Here is a 12,026-nt window from a genome sequence, read left to right as displayed (position 1 = left end):
ACTTAAATATGATTATTAAGTTCAACTAATTCATATTATTAAAACATCTAAAATACAAATATGTATTTTAAAATTAATTGTAAGTTCATTTCATCTCTCTCTTAAAATTGCTACTTTCAAAATTTCCATTAAAAATAGCAATATTAAATTATTAGCAATATTAAAATTATTAGACCATATACCATATGCAAAAATTAAATAATTGAAAGATCAGACTACGGAAAACCACACAAATTTTCGGAAAAATTTTGACCACCTGCACATGCCACACAATCGTCAATAAATAAAATTAAAAATAACTACTATTTTAGTATTTTAACTATTTTAATAAACGCAAAATAGCACAGTATTTATAAGGCGAAGTTATAAAATTTGGAAGAACTAATAATGCACTGACGCATACAAAATCAAACGAATAAATCAATAAATAAATGTCATTTATCAAAAGCATTCGATAGTCGTGGCTCAACGATAACCATTTAGTCGCACGGCGAGGTTGTCATATTATTATATGCTTTAGTATACAAAATGAATGAATGATTTTATTCCGAATAAAACCATTTGATAGTTAAAATCATTCATTCATTAACCATTCGATAGTCTAATTCATTTGATAGTTCCCATCGCTAATGCCTAGGTTACACTCTCCAGTCCAAACATATTCAAAAAGTCTAAAAACTTGAGACTAAACCTCCATGTAGCTCTTTGTCACTGGATTGAATGAATGTAGGAAAAAGAAGTTCTGTTAAGGAGTATGTTAGGGAAAGGGATTAATCACCATGACCTTGCATATCTATTGTGTATCCTTCTTGAGTTTTAAAGGGTATATACTCATCATACAGTCTCAGACAACAGGCAAGTTTCTTTTATTTTTTCTCAGGCTTTGACAAACGCCACAGAGACTGTTCCATCTCCGATATCAGTCATACCAAAATTTATGGCACAAGTGATTGTCATCTCGGCCCACCGTGATGAGGTGTTTCCCCATTTTCCTCATTGCACCCGCATTCGCCGTTTCAGTTTTCAATTCTCTACTGAAGTGCTCATTGATGCAAATTTGTCCTGTCAAAAACCTCGTGCTAGTGAGAATCGGAAGATTAATCTTTCTTAAATCAAGAAAATCTTTGATTTTCTGGTCGTAACCTGAGAAATTTCTTCGAGTGTTTTAGACCGTTTTGGCTTACCATTCAATAATACTATACTACAGACTGTCGCACTAACTATAAAAATTGTCCCATTGATGCCAAAAGTCACTAACTCACTTTTTATTACTTCCGAGAAAAATGCGTCTAAAGATGAATTGCATTTAGACAAAAATTGTTATATAATCATTCTAGTATTAAAATACAACATAAATAGCCAGAAATCGTAGTTAATGGCTTTTTCAATCTATTCTCCGCTTCAAAACACAGTTAGTGATTGAATTTTGTTGTTCGGAAAAATGTTAGTTAGTGACCTTTAGCAGCAATAGGACGAAATATATTCTATCGTTTCGTGTTTTGTAGTAAATTGATCATACTCCAATATGTGTCTGTGCATTCTTTTTAAATTTTCGGTGACACTGTGATCCAGCAGACGCACATTACATAATGTTTATTTTCCTTATGTAAATAATATAGGCTATATTTCTAATTTCACTTTTTACTCGATTTGATATTGAATAAATATAAAAAAAAAAAAAAAAAAAAAAATTTTGCAATTTTTTTTCATCATCACTAAGTGCGTGTTGTCAAGGCTTTTTTACGCGAAAAACACAATAGAACACGGATCGCAACAGATCTTAGATATTACTTCGAAATGGTTTCATGCCTCAACTAACCTACTACTATCTTTTTCGTCACATCTCTTCATCATCCGTTACTTTCACTAACATTTCGCTCTGTTGATTGAGCAACAAGCGACTTTAAAATGCCTAATAAAATAAATTGGTAGTCTTGGTTGACAGCCAGCACATGTTATGTAGCTTCCATTTACTTAATAATAATATATATAGTAATGGTTATTTAAGAAATAAATGAAAGGAATACATTAACAAGCTGCTACCTGACAGCGAAACATATCTTCTTTGCCTTTACACTTAGTTTATGTGGAACACAAAGTATATTTTTATATTGTACATTTAAAGGGTAGGTAACTTAGCGAGTTCTTTGATTTTTACAGTATTCGTTTAATTTTGACGGTTTTCTCATGATCCAATCATGAGGTTAACTGAAAATGGACCCTTGACTGTATCATATATCTTTTTTTATAAATTTTGTCCTGTTAAAAAACCTGTGACAGGAATTGACAGTGTCCTGTTAAAAACCCGTGACAATCCGGAAATTGTTCTTACTAAAATCATTTCAGAGATTATCGTAAGTTCTAAGAAATTTCTTCGCGTCTTAGATCGTTGGAGTGATTCCTATTCCAGGTTGGCGGATGAGTCTTCCAGCTCCTTGAGTTCCGCTTTAAGCTGGTTTCCACTTGGAAAGGAGAACGGTTCTCGGTCCAGTTAGTGAAGTCTTCTTCCAAACCATAACTGAATGGATTGAGCAAATGCTCAAAAATCGAGTAGCAACGACCTCGCTCAGTGGTGAGTCTGTTAGGTTTCTTCCTGGCAGGGGATGCCCGAGCGGACGACCTGATGGCAATCATCGATGCATGAAGCAAACGAGGTTGAAGCACAAGCATACGCGGACGACCTGGTAATCCTAGTAAAAGGACACAAAGAAGAGGACATCTCCTCAAAAATACAGAGAGTTCTAGATGCAATTCACGGCTGGTGCACACTGGAACAATTAAGTGTAAACCCACAGAAAACCGTGTGATCATACCATTCACCAGAAGAAGGAAAATAGACAAACTGAAACCGCCCATTCTTCTTGGGGAGACAATTCCGTTTGCGGAGGAGGTTAAGTATCTAGGATTAAACCTGGACAAAAACTTAGCTGGACCTCTCATCTGGAAAAAACATCAAAAAGGCTTGCTATGCTCTATGGGCATGCCGCCGAATTTGTGGTAGAAACTGGGGATTAAACCCCAAAAATATGTACTGGCTATATGTGACGGCCATCAGACCTATTATCACGTATGGTGCAGTTGCCTGGTGGCAGAAAGCCAACCAAACAACGGCGAAGAATAAACTGTCGAAACTACAACGACAAGCATGCTTAGCAGTGACTGGTGCCTTCCATTCCACGCCGTCAAAAGCTATGGAAACCCTACTCGACCTACCTCCTCTCCAAAGTCTTTAAAAAGAGAGGCAAGATGGGCAACATATAGGCTGAAAACCTAAGAATCGGCTGAGATTCTAAACGGTTTCAGTTCAACTCTTGACGCGCACCTACAACGTCCTGTTCTAATAGAAACGAATGGGATAAGCCGGGAAACGGTTTATTACATGCGGAAATGTGTTGGTACACAGACGGATCCAAAAACGAAAAAGGATCTGGCGCAGGAATTTACTGCAGCAGTCCAAAGACTGAGATCTACCGCAGTCTTGGAAAACACACCACAATTTTCCAAGCTGAGCTATATGCTATTGAAACCTGTATGCAACTGCTAGTAGAACAGCAATACACCGGGAAAACAATATGCATATTTTCGGATAGTCAAGCCGCGCTGAAAGCACTTGAGGCAACGAAAAGCACGTCTATGATGATTCTTCATTGTAAGATACTACCCAATATATTAGGAGATAGGAACAAAGTGTCGCCAATATGGACACCGGGACATGTCGGCCTGGAGGGAAATGAACGTGCTGGTTCCCTCGCCAAAATTGGTTCAGGCTCGCCATTCGTGGCCCAGAACCGACACTTAGCGTTCCTAAAATCTCGCAAGAGACAGGCTCTGTGAATGGGTTAGGGGTGTGACGTTTCGGGACTGAAATGACAGTCCCGGAAATAGAACATGCCAAGAAAATCCTAGCAGGGCCATCAAAACATAGAACAGGAGAGCTCCTAAAGGCCGGTAGGAATAGAGCGCGTACGCTCACTGCAGTGTACACGGGCCACTGCCGGCTGAGATCTCACCTACAGAGGATGGGACTGGTGGAAGACGCCGAATGCCGACTCTGTATGGAAGATGACGAAACAATGAAGCACGTTATGTGTACCTGCCTCGCTGGGGCAGTACCAGGTTTGAGATGTTTGGCAAACCCATGCTAGACCTATCAGACCTAGGAGACATATCGCCCTCAGACATAACGGGCTATGTTAAAAGGCTGGGTCTTGAGGGTGAACTTTGACGCTCTTTGTATATTAGAGCTTGTAAAAACTGAGCCACAATAGGCCCTCGCGGCCGCAGTGCAGGGTCCCATGGGACAAACTCTTAGTCAATACAATACAATAGTGGAATCTTCACTCCTTTTCTAGCTAGATCGTTTGCTTTTTCATTGCCTTCTATCACTTGGTGGGCTGGTACACAGAGTAGAAGGCCTTCATTTTCTTTGCTTAATTTGTTCAACTTCTCTGTTGGATCCTGAAACTTTAAGCTTTTTTTGTCGGTTAGGCAAATTATTAGGCAAGGTGATTTCTGTGAGGTTTCAACGCAATGGTTTAACAGTTTCGCAGTTTACAAAAAGTATTTTTGTTATTTTGTAGATTTCTGTTCCAATGACGAAAAATTAGACTTTTTCAAAATGAACCTTCCATTGTGCTGTATAGACATTATTTTTATTATACACCAAGCCTAAACAATCATGTCAGGAATATATTTTTATATATCAGTTTAAATACGTAAACAAAAAGTACCAAGAAAAGTATCTAGAATAACTCATTCTTTGTATCTGAAGTATTTAAAAAATTACTAAAAATAATCTATTAATAAATGTTAAACGGAAATAATTAGGGTTTTCTTAGGTCACCATGACGCAGTGCTTGTGATCAAGGTTGATTGACTCTTGTTGTATTTTTAAATTTGTCTCCATTTAAAGAAAACCTTCCATAAAATAATCAATTTTATTCATATATAAGAATATAATAAGAGTCTCGACATAATAATAATTTTAATTATCGACCAAGTACTTTAAATCCGCTTCAGTACAATTTTGAATATGTAATGGCAAGATCAATGAATTCGTATTGTTCTGGTTATAGAAGTTACAAGGCAATGTATTTGGTTCGCTTCATAGTTCGTTTAGATTTGGAGGATAAAATATTTAGCTGTCTTGTTTAGGAATATTATCTTTACTCAAATGGCACCTAATATAGTTCATATCAAATAAATTCTTTTAATCAAAATATTTTAGGAAACAAAATAAATTAATTATAAATATTTAAACAAAGTTATTATTTGCATCAACAAAACTCACCTACTTAACAGCACTTAAGGGACATAAGGGCCATTATTAATGCTTTCCCTGTTCAAAATACGTTATTAACCTATCTTGTCCTCTTCCTCCTTCCTATTACTCTATAAGAGTATTGTGACATTATGATATCGCATTTATGGTGTCTCTCCATGTTGTCTGTCTTGCGCAGTACTGGCCTCGTACAGACTATGACCTATTATTGTCTTCAATTGGTCCACCCAACGATTTGGAGATCTCCCTCTAGGACGTTTCCCGTTCACGTTTTCCTCCACAATTAGTTTTTCTAGGCCATTGGTGTTCCTGGATATGTGGCCAAAGTATCTTAAGTATGACTGATTTATTGATATCGACAGTCTAGATTCGATATTCAGTTGTTCTAGTATTGAAATATTTGTACGGTGAGCTGTGTACGGTATTCGCAGCATCCGTCTATAACACAACATTTCAAAAGCATCGATATTATGTTTCATTGCCAACTTCAATGTCCAGGTCTCTGAGGCATAAGTGGCAATGGGGAAAATTAGGGCTCTTAGTAGTCTGAGTTTGTTGCTAATTGAAATGACTGAATCTTTCCATATTTTATTGAGTTTGGTCATGGAATTACGTGTTATGTACATAAAATCTTCTTGATTTCGCATCACACCCTCCTTCTGATATCAAGGAACCGATATATATATATATATATATATATATATATATATATATATATATATATATATATTGATCTACAACTTCGAAACCTGCTATTTCTGTTGTATTCGTGGGTTCTCGATCCATAATCATTAATTTTGTTTTTCTTTTATTTAGTGTTAACCCATATCTCTCGCTGACCACCTCTAATTTGTGCATAATGGATTTTAATTCATTTGCGGAGGATGCGAGTATATTATAAGTGTGTCATCTGCGTACCTTAAATTTGTTATTTGTTTACCGCCTTTTATACGAACATAGTAAGTTAAATAAAATCTTGTAAAAAATAATAAAAAATATGAATGGTAGGTTATATGGTATTTCCAAAACAATTCATTCATTTATAGAAGCTTCATAATCAGGTATTATTTAAAGTAATTTTCTAATTAGCGCTATCACCAGAACAGACGTAATGCTATGTGCGAAGTTCCCTATGCAACCATCGAATGACGAAACGCTCGGTTTAGCAAAGCCTCGCCACACGCTTCTAATTAGCAAGCGAAGGTTATCGCACACAAATGCAATTTTTTACGTTCTATTGACGTACTGCATCGACCGACCAAGATAATTGCATTTGGGAATTAATAGACTATTTGTCCAGGTAAATGTCAGTTTCGGTTAATTACTGATAACCCAATCACGAATACTGGACAAAGCACTTGTTGAAACCAGTTTTATATTGGATTTTGCTAAAATTCAAAGCAATCTCTGTTCTTCAGTGGCTTGTCAAAGAAGATTGGCGATAATCACAGCGAATTCTTCTCGTCTTTCCGCTGTTCTGGCGGGTGTTTAAAAATTCATACCTGTCCAATATCTTCAGCAGCTGTTTTTCTGTGTATACTGCATGCCTTGGCGCAAACGGATACGTAACTCTCATTTTACGCTGTTCCTAATTGACTTCTATGTAAAATGTTCTTTTCGATGAACTTTGCAGAGCGAATTGCTCACGAGAGACTTTGCTTTGAAAGTTCTCAAATATAGTTTTAAAGTTTTGGTTACAGGGCGATTCTTGCGTTATAGCATTATTCAGTCTAAGGGCTTTGTCAAGAGCCAGTATCTGAGACGATCTTAGAGAAAGTAGTTCTACGTCTCCGATATCAGTCGTACCAACGTTTATAGCAAGAATGGTTGTCATTTCGGCGCGAAGTGATGAGATGACAACCATTTTGGTGTTTCCCCATTTTCCCCACAAATTTTGTAAAAACTTAAAAGGCAACAGTGTAGAATAATGATAGTGTAGAATTGACCTGTATCGAATCAAGTTCTTTTAGCGGCTGCTTAGCTATCTGCCAAGATAGAAACTTAATGTTGTATTAATGATTATAGTAACATATTTATCTCAGAATCAAAACGAGGAAACAACATGTTCATTTTTATTTTCTATGAACTGTTAATATTAACATTAAGGAAACATAGTACTAACAATAATAATAATATTGGGATACGCAATATTATCAAGAAATTTCAAGTACAATGTTATCACAAAAAAAAATATAAGGAAGTATAACATTCAAGAATATGTGCCGAAAATAACAAGGAGACCAGGAAATGTAAACCAAACGTCAACTATAAAAAATTAGCATTCAAATTTTCAGAAATTGCGTTGAAGTCAGCTGTAAAGTAATGTTGTCATTAATAATTTACAATTATTGATGTTATGTAATTTGTGTGAAGGTCAACCTAGCATATTTATCTTACTAATATGAATCGTTTTAATAGCCTTACATGATTGACGAGTATGTAGTTATGTCTAAAATTGTAATGAAACCAAAGAAATATTTTCATTTTGTAGTTTCTAGCAAAGAATAAACTCTCTTTATAGATATCTTAATCCTGCATACATTGATATACATTAGTATTAATTTAAATGTATATTTTATCCAAATACTTTCACTGCTTTCTTTAACCTTGTTAGCGGGCTTCAGTGAACGTACTAAGTGGTTATACTATTTCTTTTTTTTTCTACATTTAAGTGATGACTTAATACATATGTCAAAAAAATCTTGTAGCCTGAGAATATCTTTATCTTAGTTCCTTTTAATATAAATCATTTTAATAAAATTATGAGGCAGTTTTCCAATAAAAAGAAATGAATTTTATTTGACAGCAACAATCCATTTTTAATTTTGACATATATTATTATAACCCCAAATCAAATGACAATGACAATTACTAAAAAGAACATGCAGTCACTAATCTCTTTTTTGTCTGGTTGCCAAGTAATTGAGAGAGTTCTACAATACATGACGTGACGTTGAACTATGGCTAAACATTTCATATCTGAAAATCGAATTTTTATACCTTCCTCAACAAATCGTCTTTTGTGAAGTCATTAATATTAATGAAACTTTCCCCTAAATCGACCTATTTACATTACAAGTCATTTAAAAATTCGAATAACTCCTGTCTAGTATTGAATATGCCCAATAAACGAAACCCAAGCTATAAACGCCCCAAATAACCACACAAACGATAAATAAATCGCTGTTATTTGCTTTAGGCCGGTCTCTCTAATGACACTAACAATTATATTCCAATTATCACACAGAAAAAATGGAGATAGTAGAGTTAATAGCGTAGTTTCCCATTGTCTATAAAAACTTCGAAGTATTATTCGTTCTAAAATCGTTAGAATTTCGAAAATAACTTATTATCACCTATCGATAACATTTTTTCTTTAATTTTCTTAATATCTATCATGACGACACGCTTTCTTTGTTTGATAAAACTTGAAAAAAAAAACAAGAATTTAATCGATAAAATTGCAACCTGTTTGAGGAACAAAGGTTCTATGCACTCCCGATGCACACAAAAGCACTCGTATCTGATACGAATGAAAAAAAAACTAAAGCTATTCAAGATGTATTAAATCAGGATCTATAAAAAGCACAACCGAATGGGTTTGGAAGTGACGTCACAATCGAGCGGTCGTGCATTTTTAAAATGCGTCTCTTCATAGGTGCTTTTCCGTGCATGCGCATTTGGTTAGAGTATTAATAAGTTCACGAAGTAGATTTTTCAAACCGACCAATGGAAGGACAGAGAAGAATGCAGGAACGAAAGCATTATGATTGTTTCAATGTCATTGTTCTCTGTATTAAAAAATCTATTCTATCAACTTTTAGATGCTTATAAAGAACAAGACGCTCAACTCTAAGATTGGACTACGATATAAAAAAATGCAAATGCAAATGAAAGAAGAATATGCAAGGCAATAGATTAAAGTTGAAGACTGGATATCTCCAATATTTGCGAGCTTATCAATTAAGGTTTGTTATTTGGTACATTTAAAATCAATAGAGCATTAAAAAGCCAACGAACTTTTTTCGTACATCCCATGCAAACATTCACTAACTTGAGGGTCTTCTCTGATAAAGAGGGTAGATGCAGAAGCCATAAGCGAAGGAGAAGCCAGAGGAATTTGACTCTAAACAGTTAAAAAATACAAAATACATACTGTAATTTTCGAAGATTGTGTTTTTTTGTTTGGATATCAAAAGAAATCTTTTTATTTGGATTACTGGAAATTGCGAGAAAATAAAAATAACGAGATGCAAAACAATGAAAAATTCGTGATAAATAACGATGAGTACTTCACAGACAGTTCCTTTGTCTTAGAAAGCGGATTTCTCGATGTTTTTAGACGCCAAATACCGGAATGTACTACGCCATTCAGCAGAGGCGAGAAAACGCAGTTTACACGCTTGTAAACAAATTAAGTCGAACATCGCTCGATGTTATTGTGCTTTTAACTAGATAAACACGCGTGAGGAAGGAATTGCGATGTTGCAATCTATCAAAAAACGTATTATTTATTAAAATCAAAAAAAAAAAAGAAATTTGGATTTTTTGAATAAATTAATCTGGAAAGGAATAAGTACTGTTGCATCCACCATTTATTAAAATAATTACCAATTAAAAAGTATTTAAAGTGTTCAAATAAAACCATTATATTTTTGTTAAATGTAACTATTTATTGGTCAATAATGTGGCAGCTATGTAACTAGTTCACACAGATCATTATACACAGTTTTGCACTTTATTTGTAACCTGTCTGTCTCTTATCTTTAATTTTGGTTTTTTTTTTTTTTTTTTTTATTTTAAAATCATCTACTTCAAAAAATCAAGAGATTAGGATTAATAGAAAAACATGATGGAGTCTGTTACATTTAAAGTAAATAAATCCCATACTATAGAGTATGGGATTAAAAATCAGGCTAATAATTACAGCAATGATTCCCAAAGTGGTTCATGTGGACCCCAGGTCAACAGAGGATTTGGTTTCTAGAGTATTTAGTTCCAATTTTGTATGCTCAATAATTGTGTTATAACTTCAACCTGACGTTTTCTCTTGGCGTGAATGTTAGTTTGCTTTGTTTACGTACCTCCTTGCCATTGGGGTGAATTCTTATAATCACTTCGTCGGTTTCCACGTGATGCTTCATCACTTCTCCGCAAATCTCCCTTCCGTTGAAGGTGACGAAACACTTTTGGTGGCACACCAACTCAGTACCTAGCACCGATTGAAATCCAGGTCCTATAAGGTCATTTTCGAAAAACTCCGCAGTGGTACGACCCAAATTCCCTTGCCTCGAATCGAACCGAACCGTATACCGGGTGTTCGGCGTCAGATTCAGGCAATTGCTGTTCGATTCCACGTTTGCCGGAGTCTTGACCGCTTGGATCACTCCGGAATAGTACTTGCCGTCCTCACCCGGAGCACAAACGCGCGTACCGATGATCGAGCGCTTGGCGATTCTCTTTCCGGTCGACATAGCTGAAGGAAGAGTTGAGGTGACCGGCACTGAAGGAATAAACTCCGAAACAACAGAAAGTTTTGAAGATGAAGCGGATGACACTATGCGTTATCGGTAAAGTACAATCTCCGGACGAGTAACCTTTGCACGGATTGCTGCTGGGGGCTGAAACACTCTACGGACACATCAAGAAGCGAATCTGTGGTTTTGTTATCGTAGGATATGCACATACTTGTCGTTGGGGAACCGTTTTGGTGACGAGAAGCCAGGCGAACGGCTGAATGACGACTAAAAGCGGAGAGCGGCCGGCCGGTACACGCTGCGCTTGTAAATTGTAAACGAACAACAGCTGATTGCTGCGTTGCCGGCGGCTACGCGGGGAAAGTCGTGTAAAGCCGCTCTCAGATCGAATTGGACGAGTACTGCGTCATATTCGTGGCAAGCGTAAGGGTACGAACATAGTGGAGGAAGGTTTCTGCTTTCCGGCAACCAGCGCTGTCTCTGGGGACCTATTCTTGACCACTCGCATCTTCAAATATCGCTCGCATCTCGCATCTCCTAAAAAACCATATAACAATACACAGATGCGTAACTTTGCGTATATGCATCACGTGTATTGTATATGGCTATTTCGGAGAGGCGAGAAGGATTCCGAAATAGATAATTAAGAGGAAATTTACCTGATTAACTAACCTAACCTAATCAAACCATATCCAAACGCACATAGGTGTATTTGGTCTATAAACCTGACCAAAAGTGATATTTTTTTATTTTCATTTTTTTATCTTAACTGAACACAAATCTGTAAATACTAATGCTTAAGCACGTTTATTAGTTATTAGCTTTTTAAGTCGTAAGTTGACTATCAAATAAACTAAATATATTTCAGTTAAAGTATGAATTATCTTGAGTGTATTCTGAATATTTCTAAGATTATAAAAATAGTGGAATTGTTTGTAGTGCTTTTTTTTGCAAATTGTTCATAATAACTGTCATGATGGATACAGGGCCAGCTTTGTTTGTTGGCTCTGTTCTGTTTATGCCATATTTTTTTTTTATTTGAAACGTTTCCTGCTATTCTATTTTTTTTATAATGTTTTATATTTAAAAATTAGTGGCATTTTATAAAGGTGTAAAGACTATTCGGCAATATTCCGCATGGAAATTAGTATCCGTTCAATGCTTAAAGTCTCCAGCATTGGAATATGCACAAAAATCTTGCCAATATTTGCCACTGCAAAAAAAAACATTGATTTAAATAGATTCTTAAAAGAAATAGTCTTTACCCT

General features: G+C 35.7%; 1 protein-coding gene across 1 annotated transcript in view; it reads right to left on the bottom strand.

Moving 5' to 3' along the window:
• Positions 1–11,079, bottom strand: part of LOC115890716 (zinc finger protein 395-like) — a 220,376-nt gene extending 209,297 nt beyond the window's left edge. Inside the window, exon 1 of the mRNA XM_030911020.1 lies at positions 10,366–11,079. Within this exon, the coding sequence (XP_030766880.1) occupies positions 10,366–10,755 (390 nt within the window). The 5' untranslated portion in view covers positions 10,756–11,079. The remainder of the gene's footprint in view (positions 1–10,365) is intronic.
• Positions 11,080–12,026: the final 947 nt, after the last annotated feature.

This window comes from Sitophilus oryzae, unplaced genomic scaffold, assembly GCF_002938485.1.
Source record: "Sitophilus oryzae breed Bouriz unplaced genomic scaffold, Soryzae_2.0 scaffold_908_pilon_pilon, whole genome shotgun sequence".
Lineage (NCBI taxonomy): Eukaryota > Metazoa > Arthropoda > Insecta > Coleoptera > Curculionidae > Sitophilus > Sitophilus oryzae.
This window is presented reverse-complemented; position numbering and strand designations above follow the sequence as displayed.